At 44.8% G+C, this 23,373-nt stretch overlaps 1 protein-coding gene across 5 annotated transcripts in view; it reads right to left on the bottom strand.

Moving 5' to 3' along the window:
- The window catches only part of SUGCT (succinyl-CoA:glutarate-CoA transferase), a 477,812-nt gene that overhangs the window by 184,116 nt on the left and 270,323 nt on the right, over positions 1-23,373 (bottom strand). Inside the window, exon 15 of one of the 5 annotated variants that reach the window (XM_050937746.1) lies at positions 5,281-6,395. The exons of 3 other annotated variants lie outside the window; for them this stretch is intronic. In XM_050937746.1, coding sequence (XP_050793703.1) covers positions 6,338-6,395 — 58 coding nt within the window. In that variant the 3' untranslated portion in view covers positions 5,281-6,337. Of the gene's footprint in view, positions 1-5,280; positions 6,396-23,373 lie in introns of those variants that run through there. One more of the 5 variants, XM_050937748.1, reaches the window with a different exon arrangement.

The raw sequence follows: 23,373 nt of genomic DNA, 5'->3' as shown, positions 1-23,373 counted from the left end.
GCAATGGAAGAATTATCAACAATAATTTATACAAAAGAAAATGCATTAAATGAATATTATTGTTCGGTATTTGGGAGGAAAGCAAATAATAAAGTCTCATAATACAATTACGATGACACTCTTTCCATTCCACTTATATTGCTGGAGGATGTTAAACAGAATCTACTAATGTCAGACATTTTCAAATCAGCAAGTCCAGATCACTTGCATACTAGAGTTTTACAAGCCGGCTGTGGAGCTTGCTGGATTATGAATTCTGAATTTTAATAAGCCTTAGAACACTGGGGAAGTTCCAGAAGACTAGAAGAAAACTAATGGTCTGCCAATTTTTAAAAAGGGTGAACAGAATGACTTAAGTAATTATAGGTCTGTCAACCTGACACTGATCCAGGGCAAGATAATGGAGCAGCTGATATGGGATTCAATTAATAAAGAATGAAAGAAGGGTAATGTGATTAATGTTGTGATGGGTTCCCCCCAGGGTTCCACCTTGAACTGGGATACCACTGAGCCCTCTGACTCACCAGCCTGGGCTCCCTCTTCTACTGTGCTGCTGTGATAAGCTGCAGATCCACTCCTAATCCTACATACTTCCACCAGCATTCACACAGGTAGGGACACACCCAGCTGCAGTTACATGCAGGCTGACCAGCCACTGCATGAATCAACAATAGAGATACTATAGCCAAAATAACCACCAGCTTCCCAGCCTAGGACCCCAGAGCTGTACCACCCTGCCCTGGTCAAAACGCCAACCAGTATGGATTTATTATCCAATTTCTTTCCCTCTGAATGTGGAGAGGGAATGCAACAGCCTTTTCCCCTTGAACTAAGATTTCCAAGCACTTCATTCAAACTCACTGGTTTAGATAAAACAAAAACATAGAACAAGTTTATTACCTACAGAAAGATAGATTTTAAATTATTATAACTGTCTGTCATGGAGAGGGCAATGGAAAGAAGAATTGTGTGAATTTCAGTCCATGACCAAGTCCCCAATGAAGTGATCAGACAGCAGAGTGAAGGGTAGGACGTCATTAAGAGCAGGCATAGTAAAATGCAATGGGTCGGGCATGTAGTGAGGGTCACTGACAATCAATGGACTGAGCTGTCGCCGAGTGGTAAGCACGAGAACTGAAATGATCACTCGGCTGACCTCCAAAGAGATGGGAAGATTTATCATGAAAACACATGGCCGCACATGGAGAAGGAAGGCCAAGATACAAGAAGAATGGAAGACGTGTTGTGATCGACGCAATCTATACGATGGCTGAAGGACTGATCAATCAAGGTCATAGCAAACAGATCAAAGTAGCTTACCTAATAAACAAACAAAAACACAAACTAAGCTTAATGTACTAGAAGGATAGGATTTGAATTAACAATCTCTCACCCTGACTGACGATACAAGCAGGCTTGCAGATTCTCAAGGCACAAGTTGCACTTGCTTTGCAGCCTGGGATCCCCACCCTTGTTCCAAGTCCTTTTCATTAGGAGCTTCTCTCAGGTGTTCAGTTGTGGGGGAGTGAAGAACAACCAATGATGTAACTCCCTGCCTTATACAGCTTTAGCATATGGCAGGAACCCTTTGTTTCAAACTTGGTTCCCAGACCAGTTTGTGGAAAAATACAGACATGCCAAAATGGAGTCCCAAGTCATATGGCCTGGTCACATGCCCTTGTATACTTTGCTGAGTCAAGGCAGCCATTACTTACAGGCTGTTTGGAGCATTCTCAGGAAGGCTTACCAGATGGGGGATAAGCCCTTCCTAAGGCCTATTGTTTTTCCTAATGACCCATAACCATGAACAGGTCCTTCACGGCGACTATCTAGACTGGAAGCATTTTGCCTAGTGGGAGTCACCCAGGTGTGACTACAATACATGTGAAATACAGATATATAGTCAATATTCAAAAATTCAGATACAAAAATGATACATGCATACAAATAAGATAAACATCTTCAGCAAACCATAACTTTTCTAATATCATAATCGTACAACTATGAAGAATATGGGGTGCAGCGTCACATAAGGATTTATGGAAAATAGATCCCGTCAAACCAACTAGATATCTTTTTTTGACAAAATTACAAGCTTGGTTGGTAAAAGTAATTACAGTTTTGTAATAAAATAGTTACACTTCTGTAAGGCATTTGACTTGGTACCACACAACATTTTGGTTAAAATAATAGAATGATATAAAATCAACATGGCACACATTAAATGGATACAAAACTAACTGATAGGTCCCAAAATGTAACTGTAAAGGGGGAGTCATCACTAAGCAAGTGTTTCCAGAGGGGTCCCGTAGGTATTGGTTCTCAGCCCTATGCTATTTAATATTTTTATCAATGACCTGGAAGAAAACAAAAAATCATCATCGATAAAAGTTTGCAAATGACCCCAAAATGTGGGGGGGGGGCATTTTTGATAAATAACGAAGAGGATGGGTCACTGATTCAAAGCATTCTGGAAGACTTGGATTCAAACAAACAATATGCACTTTAATGCAGCTAAATGAGAATGTCTACATACAGGAATTATGAATGTAGGCCATACTTACAGGACAGCATACTCTATGCTGGGAAGCAGTGACTCTGAAAAAAATTGGAGGGGTCGTGGTGGATAATCATTTGACCATGAGCTCTCAATGCGGCGCTGTGATCAAAACAATTAATGTGATCATGGAATGCATGAAGAGGAGAATCTCAAGTAGGAGTAGAGTGGTTATTTAACCTCTCTATTTGGCACTGGTGTGACTACTGCTGGAATACTGTGCCTAGTTCTAGCCCTGGTTTACACTACGAGTTTAGGTCCAATTTAGCAGCGTTAATCCTGCACCCATCCACAAGACAAAGCCGTTATTTTTTACTTAAAGGGAGGTTAAAATGGATTTCAGTACTCCTCCTCCGACGAGGGGATTAGCACTGAAATCGACTTTGCCAGGTTGAATTTGGGGTAGCGTAGTTGCAATTCGACGGTATTGGCCTCCGGGAGCTATCCCAGAGTGCTCCATTGTGACTGCTCTGGACCGCGCTCCCAACTCTGATGCACTGGCCAGGTAGACAGGAAACAGCCCGCAAACTTTTGAATCTCATTTCCTGTTTGGCCAGTGTGGCGATCTGCAGGTGAGTGCAGATCTCATGAGCAGAGGTGACCATGATGGAGTCCCAGAATCGCAAAAGAGCCCCAGCATGGACCAAACAGGAGGTATGGGATCTGATCGCTGTATGGGGAGAAGAATCCATGCTATCAGAACTCCGTTCCAAAAGATGAAATGCCCAAACATCTGAAAAAATCTCAAAGGGCATGATGGACAGAGGCTATAACAGGGACGCGCAGCAGTGCCGCGTGAAACTTAAGTAGCTGAGGCAAGCCTACCAAAAAACCAGAGAGACAAACAGCCGCTCCAGGTCAGAGCCCCAGACATGCTGCTTCTATGATGAGCTGCATGCCATTCTTGGTGGTGCAGCCACCACTACCCCACCCCTGTACTTTGACTCTGTCAATGGAGTAGCATGCAACAAGGATGCAGGTTTTGGGGACGAGGAAGATGAGGAGGAGGAGGTTTAAGATAGCTCACAGCAAGGAAGTGGAGAAACCGTTTTCCCTGACAGCCAGGAACTATTTCTCACCCAGGACCTGGAGTCAGTACCCCCTGAACCCACCCAAGGCTGCCTCCTGGACCCACAAGGTGGAGAAAGGACCTCTGGTGAGTGTACCTTTGTAAATATTATACATGGTTTAAAAGCAAGTGTGTTTAATGATTAATTTGCCCTGGCATTCGCGGCCAGTACAGCTACTGGAAAAGTCTGTTAACGTGTCTAGGGATGGAGCGGAAATCCTCCAGGGACATCTCCATAAAACTCTCCTGGATGTACTCCCAAAGCCTTTGCAAAAGGTTTCTGGGGAGGGCAGCCTTATTTGGTCCTCTATGGTAGGACACTTTACCACGCCAGGCCAATAGCGCGTAGTTGGGAATCATTGCATAACAAAGCATGGCAGCGTATGGTCCCGGTGTTTGCTGGCATTCAAACAGCATCTGTTCTTTATCTCTCTGTGTTATCCTCAAGAAAGTGATATTGTTCCTGGATACTTGGTTGAAATAGGGTGATTTTATTAAGAGGACATTCAGAGGTGCCCATTCCTGCTGGGCTGTTTGCCTCTGGCTGAACAGAAATGTTCCCCATTGTTAGGGAGGGGTGATGCAATCATCCCAGAGAATTGGGTGTGTTGGGGAGTGTGGTTTAGTTGGGTTTGTGCTGCATGTTAACCCGAAAACTGCAGCCCCTCCTCCTTTTAAATGGCCAACTCATTTTAAATGGCCAACCCAGCGGCTGCTTGGTATGGGAAATGAGGGCGCTGCTGTTTGAAACCATTCCCACGTTATGAAGCTTACAGAAGTCAGAAGACTGTGTCTAACCATGGCTGCCTGCAAGTCAAATTCTGTTGCCCAGCGCTGCATGAAAGATCTCTCACACCAAACCAACATGCCCTCAATAAGAGGCAAAATGCGACCTTGTACAAAAAGCACATGTGCTATGTAATGTCAACAGCAAGGTTTACCATGAAAGAGTCTACCTATTGTTCTCTAAATGTGTCTTTTTAACTACCACTCTCTCTTTCTTTCCTCCACCAGCTGCAAAGGTTTCAATGCTCACACTATCTTCTCCTTCCCAGAGGCTAGTGAAGATTAGAAGGTGAAAAACCGCACTCGTGATGAAATGTTCTCTGAGCTCATGCAGTCCTCCCACACTGAAAGAGCCCAGCAGAATGCGTGGAGGCAGACAATGTCAGAGTGCAGGAAAGCACAATATGAATGCGAGGACAGGTGGTGGGCTGAAGATGATAGGTGGCAGGCTGAAGATGATAGATGGCATCAGCTTGGTGACAGAAGGCAAGAGGCAATGCTGAGGCTACCGGAGGAACAAACTGATATGCTTCAGCGTATGGCTCAGGTTCAGGAAAGGCAGCTTGAGCACAGACCGCCGCTACAGCCCCTGTGTAACCAACCGCCCTCCTCCCCAGCCTTCTCACCCAGATGCCCAAGAACGAGGTGGGGGAACCTCCGGGCACCCAACCACTCCACCCCAGAGGACTGTCCAAGCAACAGAAAGCTGGCATTCAATAAGTTTTAAAGTGTAGAGTGGCCTTGTCCTTCCCTCCTTCCCTACCCCTCCCAGGCTACCTTGGCAGTTATCCCCCTATTTGTGTGATGAATTAATAAAGACTGCATGAATGTGAAGCAACAATGACTTTATTGCCTCTGCAAGCGGTGATCGAAGGGGGGAGGGTGGTTAGCTTACAGGGAAGTGGAGTGAACCAAGGGGGGGGAACTCTCACACCGTAGCCTGGCCAGTCATGAAACTGGTTTTCAAAGCTTTTCTGATGTGCACCGTGCCCTCTTGTACTCTGTTAACTGCCCTGGTGTCTGGCTGTGCGTAAGCAGCTCCTGACTACTGTCCAGGCTGCCACTGTACGGCTTCATAAGCCATGGCATTAAGGGGTAGGCTGGGTCTCCAAGGATAACTATAGGCATTTCAACATCCCCAATGGTTATTTTCTGGTTTAGGAAGAAAGGCCCTTGCCGCAGCTTTTGAAACAGACCAGAGTTCCTGAAGATGTGAGCGTCATGTACCTTTCCTGGCTATCCCACGTTGATGTTGGTGAAACATCCCTTGTGATCCACCAGTGCTTGCAGCACCATTGAAAAGTACTGTGCTCCGGTGCCAAGATAGGGATATGGGTTCCGTCTATCACCCCACCATAGTTAGGGAATCCCATTGCAGCAAAGCCATCCAGTATGACATGCACATTTCCCAGAGTCACTACCCTTGATATCAGCAGCTCTTTGATTGCATTGGCTACTTTGATAACAGCAGCCCCCACAGTAGATTTGCCCACTCCAAATTGATGCCCAACTGACCAGTAGCTGTCTGGCGTTGCAAGCTTCCACAGGGCTATTGCCACTTGCTTGTGAACTGTGAGGGCTGCTCTCATCTTGGTACTCTTGCACTTCAGGGCCAGGGAAAGCAAGTCACAAAGTTCCATGAAAGTGCCCTTACGCGTGCAAAAGTTTCGCAGCCACATGCAACACTGTGTGGTCCCACCAGTCTGTGCTTGTTTCCCGGGCCCAGAATCAGCATTCCATGGCATGAACCTGCCCCATTAACACCATGATGTCCACACTGCCGGGGCCCGTACTTTGAGAGAAGTCTGTGTCCGTGTCCTCATTGCTCTCGTCACCACGCTGCCGTCGCCTCCTCACCTGGTTTTGTTTTTGCAGATTCTGGTTCTGCATTTACTGCAGGATAATGCATGTGGTGTTTACAGTGCTCATAATTGCGGCGGTGATCTGAGCGGGCTCCATGCTTGCCATGCTATGGCATCTGCGCTGAAAAAAGGCACGAAATGATTGTCTGCAGTTGCTCTGATGGAGGGAGGGGTGACTGATGACATGGCTTACAGGGTTGGTTTACAGGGTTGTCACACAGAATAGCCCCCTCAAGGATTGAACTCACAACCCTGGGTTTAGCAGGCCAATGCTCAAACCACTGAGCTATCTCTCCCCCCACTAGTCACAGAGGGAGAGGGGAGCAAATGAATACAAAACAAATCTGGTCTCTTTATTGTTTTGATCAATTCCATCTCTCTTATACATCTTAGACTGGCAGCAGACGGTGCAGTACGACTGCTCGCCATCATCATCTCCTGGCTGCTCGCCAGAAGATGGTGCAGTACAACTGATAGCCATTGTCGTCTCCTGGCTGCTTGCCAGAAGACGGTGCAGTACAACTGCTGGCCATCGTCGCCTCCCATTTATGTCCAGGCGCCCTCGGCCGACCTCACTGAGGCCAGCCAGGAGCATACATATCTGCCCAGTCGCCCTGACCGACCTCGCCGAGGTTGGCTAAAAGAGCACCCAGGAGACAACGACGACAGCTACCAATCGTAATGCATCATCTGCTGCCAAAAGGCAATGAGCTGCTGCTGTGTAGCAATGCAGAACCATGTCTGGCAGCACCCAGAAGACACATGGTGACAGTGAGCTGAGCGGGCTCCATGCTTGCTGTGGTATGTTGTCTGCACAGGTAACCCAGGAAAAAACGCAAGAAACGATTTATTGCCATTGCTTTCAAGGGGGAGGGGGTTGACGACATTTACCCAGAACCACCAGCAACAATGTTTTTGCCCCATCAAGCATTGGGAGCTCAACCCAGATTTCCAATGGGCAGTGGAGGCTGCTGGAACTGTGGGATAACTACCCACAGTGCAATGCTGCAGAAGTCGATGCTAGCCTCGGTACTGTGGATACACTCTGCTGAGTTAATGGTCTTAATAGTCTTAAGTGGGGACACACACAATCGACTGTATAAAATCGAATTCTAAAAAATCGACTTCTATAAATTCGGCCTAATTTCATAGTGTAGACATACTCCTAGTAACAACAGCTCAAGAACGATATTGGCAAAATGGAGAAGGATCGAACAAGAGCCATGAGAATGACTAACAGAATAGAAAACATGCCTTCTAGTGACAGACTCAAGGATCTTGGTCTATTTAGCTTAAGAAAGAGAAGGTTAAGGAGCGACTTGATGACAGTCTAAAAGTACTTACATGGGGGCCAAATATTATAATGGGCTCTTCAGTCTAGCCGAGAAAGGTATAACAATTCAGTGGCTGGAAATTGAAGCTAGACAAATTCAGACTGGAAATAAAGCATAATTTTTAAGTGGTGAGATTAATTAACCATTGGAACAATTTACCAAGGGTCAAGGTGGATTCTGCATTATTGACAATTTTTAAATCAATTGTGGATGTTTTTCCAAAGATCTGCTCTGGGAATTATTTGGGGGAAGTCCAGTGATCTGTATTATACAGGAGCTCAGGATAGATGATCACAATGGTCCCTTCTGGCCTTATAATCTATGAAGTAGTAATTTATTTTGAATAAATATATGCAATGGAGAATGGACTGATCAGAGGATTATTAAGATGATAGCAACTGTCATCACCTATAGCCCATATCTAAAATGACCAAAACTTGCTATTGTTTTATGGCTATTTGGTGACTTATAGTTTCTTGTTCTCAATCAATCTCCCATGTTGCAAAACCACAACAACCACAATAGGTACTAACTAGATCCCCTGATGGCAGTCCCATACAGAGGCCAAGGACTGAATGTATATAAGAAATGTCACTACACTCTCAGTCACGATTCAAGCACATTGGAGAACTTGAACTCCTGCTGCCTGTGTTGTACCTGTTTCATAGCTAAATCAATTGATTTTAATATCAGGAGTAGGCAATCTGGCACTGATAGGAACACTAAATTCACTTGAAACAATGTTACATGGAGTATGTTTTAAAGTTCTATGCATATATCTATTCCCATACAGCCACATTCTGGGTAGCCCCGCAGGTGTACAAGGGAGAGCGACCTTCTAGAAGATTTCTTTTCTTCGTAGACCCTGTACATTGGTCCTGTCATCCTCTCAGAGGGCAGGGAGAGGTCTGGTTATGATTTCCCCTTCCTGCTCTGGTCAGCAAAGTTATGGAGAGGAATGGAAATATTTCCCCTGCATACTTGGGAGCTCCTTATCGCACAAAGCTTTCCAGTGCTCTGGTGCCTCTACCAAAGCGAGGCTGTGGCTACTATCCACAAATACAGCCTATCGTGTGTTTGATTCCATTTAAGGAAGACCCTACTATTTGTTCTCTCCAATTCATGTCAAATAAAATCTCCATCCTGTGTTCGTCATGATGTTTCTACAGAAACAAGCTGTGACACCATACAATGTTACACATATGAAACCTCTGCAGAGAAAGTACGACAAAGCAATACTGCTGTGTGGAAGAAACGTTAAAGGGGAATACTGTATATTCATAGTCATCATCATGAAAATACACAAGAATTAATGACAAATTGAAGACCACTGAAATACCCTTTTAAAGTGAACAGGTTCAAAAACATTTAAACTGTACTAAAGTAGTCTTTAAAACAGGATGTTATACTTAAGGAATCATGTAATATGTTTGTCTTTCACAGACCAATTAATCACTGGATGGAGGAGTTAAGACCCAATCAAAATGTAAAGGTGTTTATGGCTGCAGCTGGTCATTCAATTATTTCTATAAAACTTAAACACTGGATTTTATTGTTTTTATTACAGATCCACTCTTATAAAAAATACATTCAAACTTCCCTTTTTAGTGTTTGTGGTTTAGGCTATTGTGCTTCTGTTAACCGAACTTTTCAAGTGAAACATGAATGTACCTCCCTACCTCCCAACCAAAACAAAGAAAGGAGCATGCCATTCTGGTACCAGTGGAATTCTGACAAAACAAGAGGACTCAGAACTATAGGAACAGGTTCATTCACACAATTGTATGTGACACTGGCCTTTTCAATGTGTAGCAAAGGTCTTAAATGAGGGACATGACCAAAGAGAAACAGTAAAATTATGTGGGGCTCTTTTCTTTGACAATTGTATTTTAATCATTAAGAAATACAGCAAAGATAGACCACGATAAAGAAGATGCACCTAAGAAAGAGATGCTGAACAAGATTTTCAACATCCTCATCGCCAGCTGGCTGGATGATTATAGTATAATGTGATTTTAAAGAAGCTGATTCAAGCTGTGTCATTAAAATTCAGTTTCATGTCCAGAGCTGTAGCAACTCATGTGAATGCCTCCCGGAGGTTCCTGGGAATGCAATCACTATCACTTCCCAGGAGGGTGCAGTGTGCATGTCCTCTGCAGCAAGACAACTTTGCTCTCCATTTAAAAACAGGTTGGACAAACACCTTGCAGGGAGGGTCTAGATTTACCTGGTCCTGCCTCAGCACAGGGGGCTGGACTTAACAATTTCTCCAGGTCCCTTCCAGCCTATACTTCTATGAGTCTGTGATTTCTTCCGACCACGGCTCTGCTTCCACTTTGTCCCTTTTGGTGAGGCAAGCTCCCATGGGCTCACTAGCCTTGAGCTGTTCTTGTATTCAAGGAAGTGCAAGGGCTGTAGTTAAGGCTCATCCTTGTGCAGGGGTAGAGAGAGAGAGAAGCACCTTATGACCTCCTCAAATGATGCACCCTGCAGTGCATTTGTAGAAAGTTAGGGTGGGATTTTCAATTACACCTCCAGGATTTGGGAGAATAAGTCCCACTGAAAATCTGATAATATCTTCCTTAAAAGAAAACTACACATATACAGCTCAGCATATCCATCAAAACTGTAAGAAAGATTTTCCTGCTACTTATACACTGAAATCAAGCTGAAAACTTTTATTAAATTTAATTATGTTAATATAATGACTAGCGTCAACCATCTTGCTGAAAAAAGAGATGTTCTTTTCCCACTCCACTGGAATGAGAGCCCCTCAGCAAAGACAAAAATGGTTTTCACCATCTTGTTTTACTACTGAACTGCCATAGGAAAAATGTAATCTTTAATGTAAAGACAAACCAACAAAAACCAAACAGATAAGAGCCCCTTTTGTGTGAACTTTTGAGAATGATTTCCATTAAGATTTATATTTTATTCTTTTAATTTTCTAAGTGCTTTCATTTAACATGTCACTCAGGAAGGCCAGAAGAGTAAATTTGATTATATTTTAGAAATTACTTCAGTGCTTTGTGATTAAAGATTTCAAGTGTGTTATCTTTTTATCAGACAGATTACTGGAAGCCTAAAAATCTTTTATTTCAGTATTAAATCCTTAATTCCTTTCTTCAGCATCTGAGTACAATTTGCTTGCATTGTCACTTCTAGCCATTTGGAAAATGATCCTTAAATATAATTCTTTTAGTAATAAACCTTTAGTTTCATTCACAGACAGTTTTTAAGCGACAAAAAGCACATGAAAAGCAGAATCAGGAAATGAGAAAAGCTCATGATGTGGTAGTTTGAAGAAAATGTCATTGCTCAAGCCATCAGCTTTTCAGGATGGAGGCAGGCAGGAACATAATGTTAGGGAAAGGAAACCCAGTAAAATCTTCTCTTCGTTGCATAATGAAGCCTTTTGGAAACACTCTTTGCAATACTGGGGGAAAGTTATATATTGTACACCTTATTACTTATGGGAAAAATAGACTGGCTTAAGCCACACCTGGTTAAAGGGGGAAAAATAGTATTTTGAAATGTCTGCAGAGCTCATTAATACCCTAATACCAAATGATTCAAAGCTATCTTTGGCTTTAATTCAAACTGTAGTCCTGAGCATTGCAACATGGCGACAATTCAAAAAACTCAACTGAGGTATGTCAGAAATTGTCAGTGTTTCACTGAAAAACCTGCTAGGTGGGTTCTTTGACACCAGAGCATGGGGGAAGAGGGATGCGGCGCAGGGGAACAAACACCAGAGCAGAAAAATCATGGAAACAAATGGGGAAAAAATAGTGGTCAAATCATTACCTTCACTTTGAAAGTAGCAGTGGGCTGTTAAAAGAGTAGCTCCTTCATTTAAGGTTAGGCTTCAGCGTTTGTATCATTGCACTTAGTTTTATTACAAATGAACTATTCTGATTTTATCAACAAGGTGACCCAAATTTCAAAAAATATAAAACTCATGATTGGCCAACCCCCCCCAAGCAATGTCATGTCAAGCACTAGCGAGGGCAGGATCTTGGTTGGTCAGAATTGTGGGAATGAGAAGGGTCTTTGTCAAACTAGTATATGGATTCCATAATAAGTCAGCACAGCTACTCAATTGTTTATCCATTATAAAAGGCACTTGTAAAAGTATTTTAATACCAAAAGATTAGCATTTTCTTCCTTCCGCATATTCTGCTTTTGAGGGCCAGATCACAAATTGTGGCCAAGCAGCACTTGGCACAGAACACAGAGTGAGGGAAAAAGTGGCTCCAAGTGTAATTTAGAGCAGCCTCAGGGTTTTCTCGGGTAGTTAAGATTTCTGCTGGCTGGAAATCACCCCCTCCAGCCTCTGCCCACACCTGTGGCTTACCCAAGAATGCACTTTTAAACATAAGAGAGTGGTGATAAGTGGAGTGCTGGTGTAGAACTGACTACACTGGCTTTATGGTATTTTCCCTATATCACAAGACTCCTTAATTGGCCAGCTCGGGTAGTTCTCTGTCCCCTTCATGTCACCAGAGCAACACAGATGGGATGGAACAGGAAGCCAGGCTTGTCCCTAGATCTTTTGAGCTGGATTTTTTTCTGCTAATCTTTTTTAGGACTTGATGCTAAGCACCCTCAATCCTGTTGAATCTGAGTTGAGGTTGTTCAGCATCTCTCAGACGTGCTCAACACCTTGCAGGATTGGGCCCTTGATGCCTGTCTGGGAGCACATTTGCTATTATATTTCTTCACATTGACTTTCTCTCAGTGAGGTTTTCCATGTATCCCTTTAATCCGTTGGCTTGCCCAGGCAAAGAATTTTACTCCAATAGATCGTTCCAACAGCCACTGGGTCTTACCATCACTCTCAATAAACTTGCTTCAAACATTTGACTAGCAGCTGGACAGATGCTGCCCAACACCCCGACCATGGATTCATGGGACAAAGACACAAGGTGATATTTTTATTTCCTTCAAGGTAGAGCTTAAAATGACAGTGCTATGCATAGCTTTTCCCTTGCGCTGGAAGGATGGTTTCATGGAGAAATATAAAAAACTTATACCATAGACCAAATGTATGCATTAGCACAATTTGTGTTTTCCTTATGAAAAGTTCATTAAGCAAAACCAAAGAATTTCACCCAGCTTTATTCATGGGAAACAATATGCTTACCAAAGGTGGTCAAATGGCTAAGCTGAGGTACTGTGTAATACTAGACACATTTAATTGCCACATTCTGCCTGAAACAAGTTTTGGACACTTGCTTCACCCTCATTGTGGCTCCTCCTTATAGATGGTCTTGCTTCTCATATGGATTTAGCCAGATCTTATCTAAATTGGTGGTAGATGACTATAAAACTAATACTTCTGTCATATGGTTTGCAATGTCATGGGGAAAATTGTAATAAAAAATCTTTTTCGTGTAATATTACAAGACTACACACATACATAATGCCTTCCTTTTGTTTTCAATAACATAACTAAATCTAAGTGAGGGTGGCACTAAAGATACATAATATCACATGCTCTGTGTAAGATCAAACACTTGTTTCTTTTGCCAGACAGAAGTTGGTCCAATAAACTATATTACCTCATCACCTTGTGTCTCTAATATCCTGAGACCAACATGGCTACAACAACACTCTAAACCACATATGGTGTGGGTAAGTCTAGGATAGCTATTCTCATTGATAATAGATTATTTTTTCCCATTTCCTTTCAAACTGGTCTGAGTTCTACATACACCTTATTAAAGGGAGTGATCACATCCTCAATAAGGTTCAACACTGCAAACGGCCTGCAGCCTGAGCATAGAGGTTATCAAATTCAATGGAATCGCTCACAGTGAAAAGCACTACACTTGAGAGTGTTTGCAGGAACAAGTCTTAAATCAGGATTGAAACACAGTTTCCTGAAAAACAGATTACAAATACAAAGAACTACAGTAGAGATTAGAACTACAGAGGAGACTGAAAGATTGCATTTACTCTAGTACATTTAAGTACATATAATTTACCAATTTTGAAGCTCCACCTTTAGTAGCAATAGCGGAGGGCTGCAGTTTAGAAAGGACCTGGGTATGTTTACCACTAACCCTGTCTATACACTGGCCTACACCTATTACAAATACCAACTGAAGTGCAAGGGCGGTGGCCATATTTTTCTAGCGTTGACAATGCCTAAGGAGCTGGATTATGTCTCTCAGCATTTCCACAGTTTAAACTGTGGCTTTCAAGCAAGCCACCCGGCATATGATATAGATCAAAACCATTAGTCATTTTTCCCCATCCTAAAAAATCTTGACAATACTGGAAATTGTAATTAGAATCTGTATAAATAATGCCTTTGCAACTAGCTGGATAAAAGTAAACTACGGGTAATAAGAAGTGAGAATGCATTAGTCCTGTAGGATCTTTAAAAGGCAGTTCACCAAGTGATTGCACCTATATTACTGAACCACCTGGACTTCAGTAAATTCTGTTTGTAACCACTATGCCACAAAATCATCAGTCATTTATCAAAACATGTTTGCTCAGCTCCAGTCTACAGCATTTCACTGCTGCTCCGCAGTAAAGTAGGAGTATTACATCATGGGACTGACTGTTGTTGGGATTGACACAAACCAACAGCAAGACAACCAGCCTTTGGCATATAGAAAGCACCCTCTCACACCTGTCTTCAAAAGAAGCAATCAGCTTTTCAGATGCTGCTGCTGGCACAAGAGGGGGAGACAGCTTTTGGTGGTGGAAAAGGATGGCAGCCAAGGGTTTAGGTGGTTTACAAATCAACAAAAAGAGATAATTCCTGAGTTATTTCCATTTACAGCCAAGTGGATGAAAGGGGGAAGTCTGTGCCTGGATGGGAAAATGTTTTCATGTAGCATTAATAATTTCAGTAACTTCTTGGATAATATCTTAGAAGTTTAATGGTTACAGTGTGGTCAGGAAATGAACAGTAATGAATGGTGTTGAATCATTTCATCTTTAAATACAGAAAGAACAAAGTCTAATAATTATCCACAGCAGCTTAATTCCTATAAAATGCAAATGAAAAATATATATATACTAAGGAAACCTGTGGCCACAAGCTGAAAGAGTTAATTTGGGGCGGTGGGGAAGGGTGGTATCAAAACCCCTGCTCTAAGCACTAGTTCAAGAGCTCTTGCTTCAAGTATATGGTAGAAAAGCCAACATGCTTTTATCAGATATCAGTGTTTATAGAAGCAATATAATACAGTATTTTATTAAATGTATATTTTACACCAGATCAAACTATGAATTGAAACATCTGTGTCCAAGTTAATCTCAGATATAACACGGAGATTATCTGAATTGTGTGTTTTCTTTTGTGATCTTTTTAGATGTGGCTTTTTTTAAGGGGGGAGGGATAATTTTCTTAAGCTTTTATTCCTATGCAACAATGCCAATAGTTCAATGTAACAGAAATATCTTTAAAATCACCCTGATGAATTGCCAAAGACCTTTAGTATTTTTCCTATATTGTTATACTGGGAGCTCTAAAAAATAAACCATCATCATATAAATAGAGGCATGCAGCTCCAAGCAAGTTACAGGTCATTTATTTAAAACTATTTTATGAGCAATACTCACATTCTCAAAAAAACAAAAGATAGAGGGCTCGTGGATTAAGCCATACTGCTTGGAAAATTAACTTTAAAAAATAGATAAACATAGCTTGGTTTCTATGCTTAAGGAAGAGATTTTAAAACTCCTTTGTTCCAGTCTTCAGGATACAGAGGAAAGAAAATAGAAGTAAGGACTGAAGACTAGCGCCACCCCCCCCTTTTTTTTATGTATGGGATCAGATTATCTATAAATCAATTTCACATGCTACTGAAACAATTGTTTCAATATAGAAATTTTAACCAAAAAAAATCCCCCAAAAATTATTGTAGTATCTATCATTAATTAGCTGACAGGGAACAGCTGAATATCTTAGGGGATTGATAATAGGGTATAGAGATTTAACTTTACGGGGCCACTTTACATCCACTGATGATCCTTAAATGGACTATGACAAATATGTTTAGTATTAGTATTGACAACTGTAGACACGTTTACCATTCTAAAGAACTGTTCTAAGTCTCTAGAATAATCATTTTCAGACTTCTTACTTTTACGGTTAGACTCAGGTTTGCTGATGTTCCCTTGCATAAGACCTAACTGGTAGGATCTTATTCTCTGTTTCAAAGTTAATGTCATTTGGCTGGAATAGAGTATCTCTGTACTGGGATGTGACAGAGAACAAAACCACATCTCTAGGAAGTCAGCTGCTCAAGAAGAGATGAAGATCCCACTTCCTCAACTTGCAGCAGGTACTGAATCGTTCTACAGTTTACAGCCATGTGCAGTATGCAACCGACTATGTGCCACCTGCCAGCAGAGCTACTTTTATATTATTACTTCATTAAAAAAGTTACAATTCTTAGCACTGTATACTGTACTACATCCCTTGCTCTTCAATAAAATGTCAAACTGAGTGAAAATGATTCAGGTATTTTTTCTTACCTAATACTTACTTCACAAACTCTCAGCAGTTGTAAATGAAGGTAATTAATCACTGGAACAACTTCCAAAGGATCTCCATCACTGGCAATTTTAAAATCAAAATTGGATGTGTTTTTCTAAAAGATGTCCTAGCTCAAACGGGAATTAATTCAGGGAAGTCCTATGGCCTGTATTATGCAGGAGTTCAGAGCAGATGATTATAGTGGTCCTTTCTGGCCTTACAATCTATGAATCTATAAGTACTGTAGGTGGCAAGCTGCTGTACTGTATCAGTGTTGACATAACAGCTTTAAAAAAGTAGATAGCTTAAGAGATCAATAGCATAAATAGATCAAATGGCATTTTGGTGCTGAATGACTTTGGTAGAACAGTTCAGATCTGGATCCTATCTCTTGTCAAGGGTTTCCTCCTGGGAACACACCACTGCCAGAGGGGAGCAGTGTGCAACCTGTCTCCTCCTCCCAAAAAGAACCTGGTGCCAGACAGAAAAAGAAAACCACGAGTGAGATCACCATGTTTTTTGCAGCTCTTGTTGGTGGGAGTGAGCTAGCAGTGTCTCCCCACTCCATCACCAGATACCCTTTTCATCTTTGGTGGGGACAGACAATCAGGCTCCTCAGTAGTGCTGCTAAGGGGGAAACAACACTTTTTTTCTTCCATGAAAAATTTTGGTGAGAATTAACAAAAAATTAATTTTCGTTTAATGTTTCACAAAAATTTAGATTTTTTTGGCAGAAATTTTAAAAATAGGTTTTGGCTGAAATTTTTCAAATTTAGGATGTTTGTTGAAAAACCAAAATTTCTGCAGAAAGCAGACACTTTTCTATGAAAAATTTTGTTCAGTTGAAAAATCAATATTCCATCGAAAAATAGTGTTGATAGAAAAATTTTGACCAGCCCTATTCCCAGGTCTCTACATATCTGGCAGGAGAAACCAGACATCAAAGAAGTCTCCCAGTGGAGACTGGGGAGAGAAGGGGAAGGAAATGGCCTCTGTCAAGCTCCTGCTGAAGCTGTACTTCCTTATGTTTCTTTTAAATCTCCTGCCTATTAATTTCATTGGGTAACTCCTGGTTTGTGTCTTATATGAAGGGTAAATTACACTTCCTTATTCACTTTCTTCACACCAATCATGATTTTATTGGCCTCTATAATACTCCCCCTTAGTCATCTCTTTTCTAAGCTGAACAATCCCACTCTTTTAAATCTTTTCCTCATATGGAAGCTGTTCCACAACCATAATCCTTTTTGTTGCCCTTCTCTCTGCTTTTTCCAATTCTAATGTATCTTTTTTGAGACAGGGTTACCAGAACTGTGTGCTGTATTCATTGTGTGGGTGTTGTGACGAACTGGGAAAGTTCTTAATGTTTTCTCTGAATACTGTATTGGTGCCTCAGTGTCCCCATGGCAGTTCTTAAGTATCTGGCAGAGCAAAGGGCCAGTGCACCTAAATGCCTGACACTCTGTCTCCTAGCAACTGATGGCCTGGGCCCCTCCCCTGCAAAGGTGCCAGCTGAAGGTGTTGGAGACAAAGGGATCAGGTGACCTCCTGGCCCGGGAAAGGGGCTGAGGAAAGAGGAGGGGCTGGGGGAGTGGTTAGTCTGGAGCTGGCTGGGGTCAAGGGTGGAGGGCAGACCTGGGGGTCTGGCTCATTGCCCCCAGAATGGACCCAGCCGAGGGGTCCGGTTCGCTGTATCTACAAGCTCTGTTTTAGACCCTGTTCCTGTCATCGAATAAACCTCTGTGTTACTGGCTGACTGAGAGTCACGTCTGACTGCAAAGTGGGGGTGCAGAACCCGGTGGCTTCCCCAGGACCCCGCTGGGGTGGACTCACTGTGGGAAGCGCACGGAGGGGCAGAGGATGCTGAATGCTCCAAGGAGAGACCCAGGAGGTGAAGCCATGTGAGCTTCTTGCCCTGAACAAGTCTGCTCCAAGGGAGAGGAGGCTCCCCAAAGTCCTGACTGGCTTGGTGGGGAGCAGTTCCAGAGCATCGCCCGGGGACTCCGTGACAACTGGTGGCAGCGGTGGGACGTAATGCACCCCGTGAATGGTGCTGCTTGCAGTAAGTGACTCGGGAGCAGTAAAACAAAGGAGGGATAATGAGGATCAGGCGTGCTGAAGGCTCAGAGAGGGACGGTTTCAGGGGGCAGTTAACCTCTGGGAGAGTGTGACCAGCGAGAAGGACTGTTGGAGTAACGGGGTCCCCCTGAGGATTGCAGCGAGCAGTCTCAGGGGCGGAGGAGCTTGCCGCTCGACCCTGGGAGAGAGAAGGATTTTTGCAGTAGCAGGGTTCCCCTGGGGATTGCAGGAGCAGTCCCAGGGGCAGAGGAGTCTGCAGCTCGACCCTGGCAAAGAGGTGGTGATCACGAGAAGGGCTGGCACACCAGGGGTTCTTCCTGGAAACCATGGGGGAGCCAAGAGCCCACAGTCTTGTGAGTCCAGAGCCACTTGGGAACGATGAAGTGATGGCCTATCACCATCTCCTTGAGAAGGACATTGTGATCCTGTGCACAAAGAGAGGGTTACGCATGGGGAAATTCACCAAGGCACAGTTAATCGTGCAGCTGAAGGAGAAGCACCGCTCTGAGGAGCAGATTTCTGGCCCAGATGGGGCTACAAGAGGATCTGAGAGCAGCTGGAGCATCAGCCAGGCATCCCCGGGAGTCTGGTCCCCAATCAGACGAGGGTCTTCACAATTGGGTTCCCCATCAGGAGATTGGAGATGGATGGGATGGGAGCAGAGCCCGAGAGAGCGAGAGGACCATGAAAGAAAGCAAGAGCCCGAGGAAAGGCTGCATGAGAAGCAGCAGCAGCAGCGTGGACTGGTGATGGTGGAGCAGAGAGACATAGGGGGCTGCCCAGGGGTCAGTGGGAAAACACGCCTGCGGGGGCGAGACCCTGGGACAGAGAGAACTGTGGTGGTGCAGCCCCAGATGCTGAGGGACTGTGGACCCTGGGTGAAGTTCCTTGGGGTGAAGCCCCTCGCCCTGCCTATGGCCCAGATCCCTGTGCAGACCCAGGAGGGGTCGAGCTGGCTGGTAGTTGGGGTTCTCCAGGATATCGGCTGGGAGGCCCTGTTAGGGGGTGACTGTCTCCCCATGGGACAGGATCCAGGCCCCGCTCCTGTAACGGCCGAGGGTTTGAATTCAAATCCAGGGAACCAATTGGCTAGGATGGAAATGGTCAGTGAAAATGCAAATGACCTGGCTGGCAGGGGGGAGGGACTGCTGGGCTCAGGATACCTGCCTACCTGTAACCAGCCCCCTGGGGCTGAGTGGGAGGGAGAGATGCTCCCCAGCCCCATGCACACCGGAGAGGGGGCTCACCCTGGCTCTGATGCTGTGACCAGAGCAGAGAGCTCACTGCCTGCCCCCACTGGGACAGCAAGGGCAGCGCTGAGCACGGGGGGAGCTGAGACCCCCGCTGAGTGGGGGGACACCCCGGCAGGGCAGGTCAGCTGCCAAACAGGTTTGCCTGGTCCAGACGTGCTGCTGGGAAGTGATTACACAGCAGGGAGGGAGCTACCAGGGACAGGGCTCAGGGGGGCTGTGACCCCAGGCCCAGCCTGCGAGAGGGAGCAGGTCCCACTCCCTGCCCCAGCTGCTGAATCCCAGACCGAGCTGCAGAAGGATCCCTCCTTGGAGAAGCTGAGAGAACTTGCTGGCCACAGCGCTGCAAACCTCCGTGGGGAAGGCTGCAGGGACAGAGTCCTGCAGGAGAAGGGATTCCTGTACCAGGAATGGGCTCCCCAAGGGAAAGTAGAACTGGGGGGAATCGGAAGGCAGCTGGTGGTGCCCCAGGAATCCACAGGGTTCTTCCCATTCGAGCTGCTGGATGGGAGGAGAGTGAGGGGACCCCTGGACCCGGAAAGGAAGGATTGGGAGGAGAAGGGGGAAGACCCCCTGGGGGATCTCTTCCCTGAGGTGGAAGCCAATCTCCCCATCAGGTGTTCCCCATTCAGAGTCACTGGGAAAGCAGCCCAGAACCTGGAGAGAGAGGTCAAGGACCTGCTGGCTTTAGATGGGATCCAGCCGTTTTACAGCCCATGGGCCTCATCCATGGGGTTGATCCCCAAGGGAGACAGGAAGATCTGGTTTTATGGGGGCTATCAGAAGCTTAAAGCCATCACAGTGTCCGATGCCCACCCCATGCCTAGGCCTGGGGAGATTCTAGAGAAGCAGAGGGCGATGGAAAACTTGGCCCTGGCAGACACTAATAACATGTGCATCTTTAGCCAGACCTGGGAGGAACAGGTGTCCCAGGTAAAGAGGGGGCTGGGCTGCATCAAGAAGGTGGGACTGACGTTAAAAGCTGGAAAGTGTAAGGGGGGACGGCAGAGGTGTTGTGTCTGGGCCACAAAGTGGGAAGTGGCTGCCCAAGCCCAGAGCTGGCCAAGGCCAAGATGGGGGCTCTTAAGTGCTGGGAGAAGACCCCGTCCCAGTTTGGACCCCAAAGGTATTGGGGTAGCAAAAGGGTTCAAGCCGCATAAACCTTCCCACATGCGGCCTGCAAGTGCCATCAAGCACACCTGACCTAAGGAAGGGCGTGAGACTGGACTGTCCTGGTGTAACTCACACCAAGGAATGGGAGAGATGCTGGGGCATCTATGGGAACGTTGGTGGGTTCGAACTTCCCCAGGTCACTGGCAGGAGTGACCTCGCTCAGTTCGGTCTCGAAGGGGGGAGAGATGTGACGAACTGGGAAAGTTCTTAATGTTTTCTCTGAATACTGTATTGGTGCCTCAGTGTCCCCATGGCAGTTCTTAAGTATCTGGCAGAGCAAAGGGCCAGTGCACCTAAATGCCTGACACTCTGTCTCCTAGCAACTGATGGCCTGGGCCCCTCCCCTGCAAAGGTGCCAGCTGAAGGTGTTGGAGACAAAGGGATCAGGTGACCTCCTGGCCCGGGAAAGGGGCTGAGGAAAGAGGAGGGGCTGGGGGGGTGGTTAGTCTGGAGCTGGCTGGGGTCAAGGGTGGAGGGCAGACCTGGGGGTCTGGCTCACTGCCCCCAGAATGGACCCAGCCGAGGGGTCCGGTTCGCTGTATCTACAAGCTCTGTTTTAGACCCTGTTCCTGTCATCGAATAAACCTCTGTGTTACTGGCTGACTGAGAGTCACGTCTGACTGCAAAGTGGGGGTGCAGAACCCGGTGGCTTCCCCAGGACCCCGCTGGGGTGGGCTCACTGTGGGAAGCGCACGGAGGGGCAGAGGATGCTGAATGCTCCAAGGAGAGACCCAGGAGGTGAAGTTGTGTGAGCTTCTTGCCCTGAACAAGTCTGCTCCAAGGGAGAGGAGGCTCCCCAAAGTCCTGACTGGCTTGGTGGGGAGCAGTTCCAGAGCATCGCCCGGGGACTCCGTGACAGGTGTACAATGGATTTGTATAATGGCGTCATGTCTTTACTGTCTTATCATCTATCCCTTTCCTAATGGTCCCTAACATTGTTATCTTTTTTGACTGCCGTTGTACACTGAGCAGAGGTTTTCAGAGAACTGTCCTCAGTGCTCCAAGATCTCTTTTCCTGAGTCGTAACAGCTAATTTAGAACCCATTATTTTGTATGACCAGATGGGATTTATGTTTTCCAATGTGAATTACTTTGCATTTATCAACATTGAATTTCAGCTAACATTTTGTTGCCCAGTCACTCAGTTTTGTGAGATCCCTTTGTAACTCTTCGCAGTCAACTTTGGACTTAGCCATCTTGAGTAATACTGCATCATCTGCAAACTTTGCTCCCTCATTATCCATCCTTTTTTTCAGGCCATTTATGAATATATTGAACAGCACTGGTCCCAGTACAGATCCTTGGGGGAGGGGCAGGCGGGGTCTCTTCTATTTATATCTCTCCACTGTGAAAAGTGACTATTTATTCCTATCCTTTGTTTCCTGTCTTTTAACCTGTTACTGATCCATGAGAGGACCTTCTCTCTTATCTCTTGGCTGCCTACCTTGCTTAATAGACTTTGGAGAGGGACCTTGTCAAAGGCTTTCTGAATGTGTAAGTACGCTATATCCACTGGAACACCCTTGTCCACATGTTGATGACCCCCCTCAAAGAACTCTAGCAGACCTGTGAGGCATGATTTCCTTTTACAAAAGCCGTGTTGACTCTTCACCAACATATCGTGTTCATGTATGTGTTTGATAATTCTGTTTTTTACTGTAGATTCAAACAATTTGTCTGGTACTGAAGTTGGGCTAAGTGGCTAATTGAGAGGATCACCTCTGAAGCCTTTTTTTAAAAATTGGCTTGTCCTCCTATTCTAAGCATGTTATACTATGGACTATAGACAGATCTGTTTAAAAGAATCCTAGGAGCAATTTGGCCAAAGCTGATCATGCCTGTATCCGTTTGATGTACACCAGGAAACAAATATCCATATTACTGTATTCTCATCTCATCTCATCTCATCCATACTGAGAATTGGTGGGACACTTTTTGGACTTCAGTAGGGTTGTGACCACATCCCTGAAATATCCTACTTCATTTAAATGTGATCTTTCAATAACCAGGCAGTCAGGTTCAGAGATCCCAGGTTGCAATTGAATAGACAGCTGTGAGATGATAAATCCAGAGCGGATCACAGTGGTAGTGAAAGGGCCACAGACAATCCATGAGGTGTGAAAACCAGGGGCTCCTGGCCAGTGTGGTGCAATCAGAGTCACTGTAGCCAGTTATGTCTATATGAGTTGGATGGTGCATGTTATCATAGGAAAAGGAGGGAGTGCATATAGCAGAGCCCAAGGCCATCCCTGGGCGAAGGTGTTGATTTACTTGGCCCATTGAGCTCCTCTCCTGATATAGAAGTTGTTCATTTTGGCATTGGAACTGGATGCAAAGAGATCCTACATTGGTTTTCCAAAAATCTGGACTATGCAGTTAAACTCCCTCTGGTGGAAACATCACTTCTGCCGGTCTGCCATTTTGCAGTTGAGCCAGTCTGCTGTGGCATTCAGTTTTCCTTTGGTATGCACGGCTCAGACTGACAGAATGTTTCTCTTGGCCCACCTGAAGGTCGTGGTTTCTGCTTGTAACAAGCTTCACTGCGTGCTTCCCTGTCTATGTATGCCATGGCAGTGTGTTATCAGTGAATACAAAGGTGTGTGTTTGGATTTCAAGGCAGAGAAGAATACCTGAAGGGCCAGGTAAACTGCCTGCAGTTCGAAACACTTTATGGCATAATGGGATTCTGTTTGCAATCACTGACCTTGTCCTCCGTGTCATGTCATATGAGCTCTCCATCCCTCATAGCTGGTATCCATC

The sequence above is a fragment of the Gopherus flavomarginatus genome, chromosome 2 (genome assembly GCF_025201925.1).
Source record: "Gopherus flavomarginatus isolate rGopFla2 chromosome 2, rGopFla2.mat.asm, whole genome shotgun sequence".
Classification (NCBI taxonomy): Eukaryota; Metazoa; Chordata; order Testudines; family Testudinidae; genus Gopherus; species Gopherus flavomarginatus.
The sequence above is the reverse complement of the archived record's forward strand: the minus strand, read 5'-3'. Positions and strand labels throughout refer to the sequence as shown.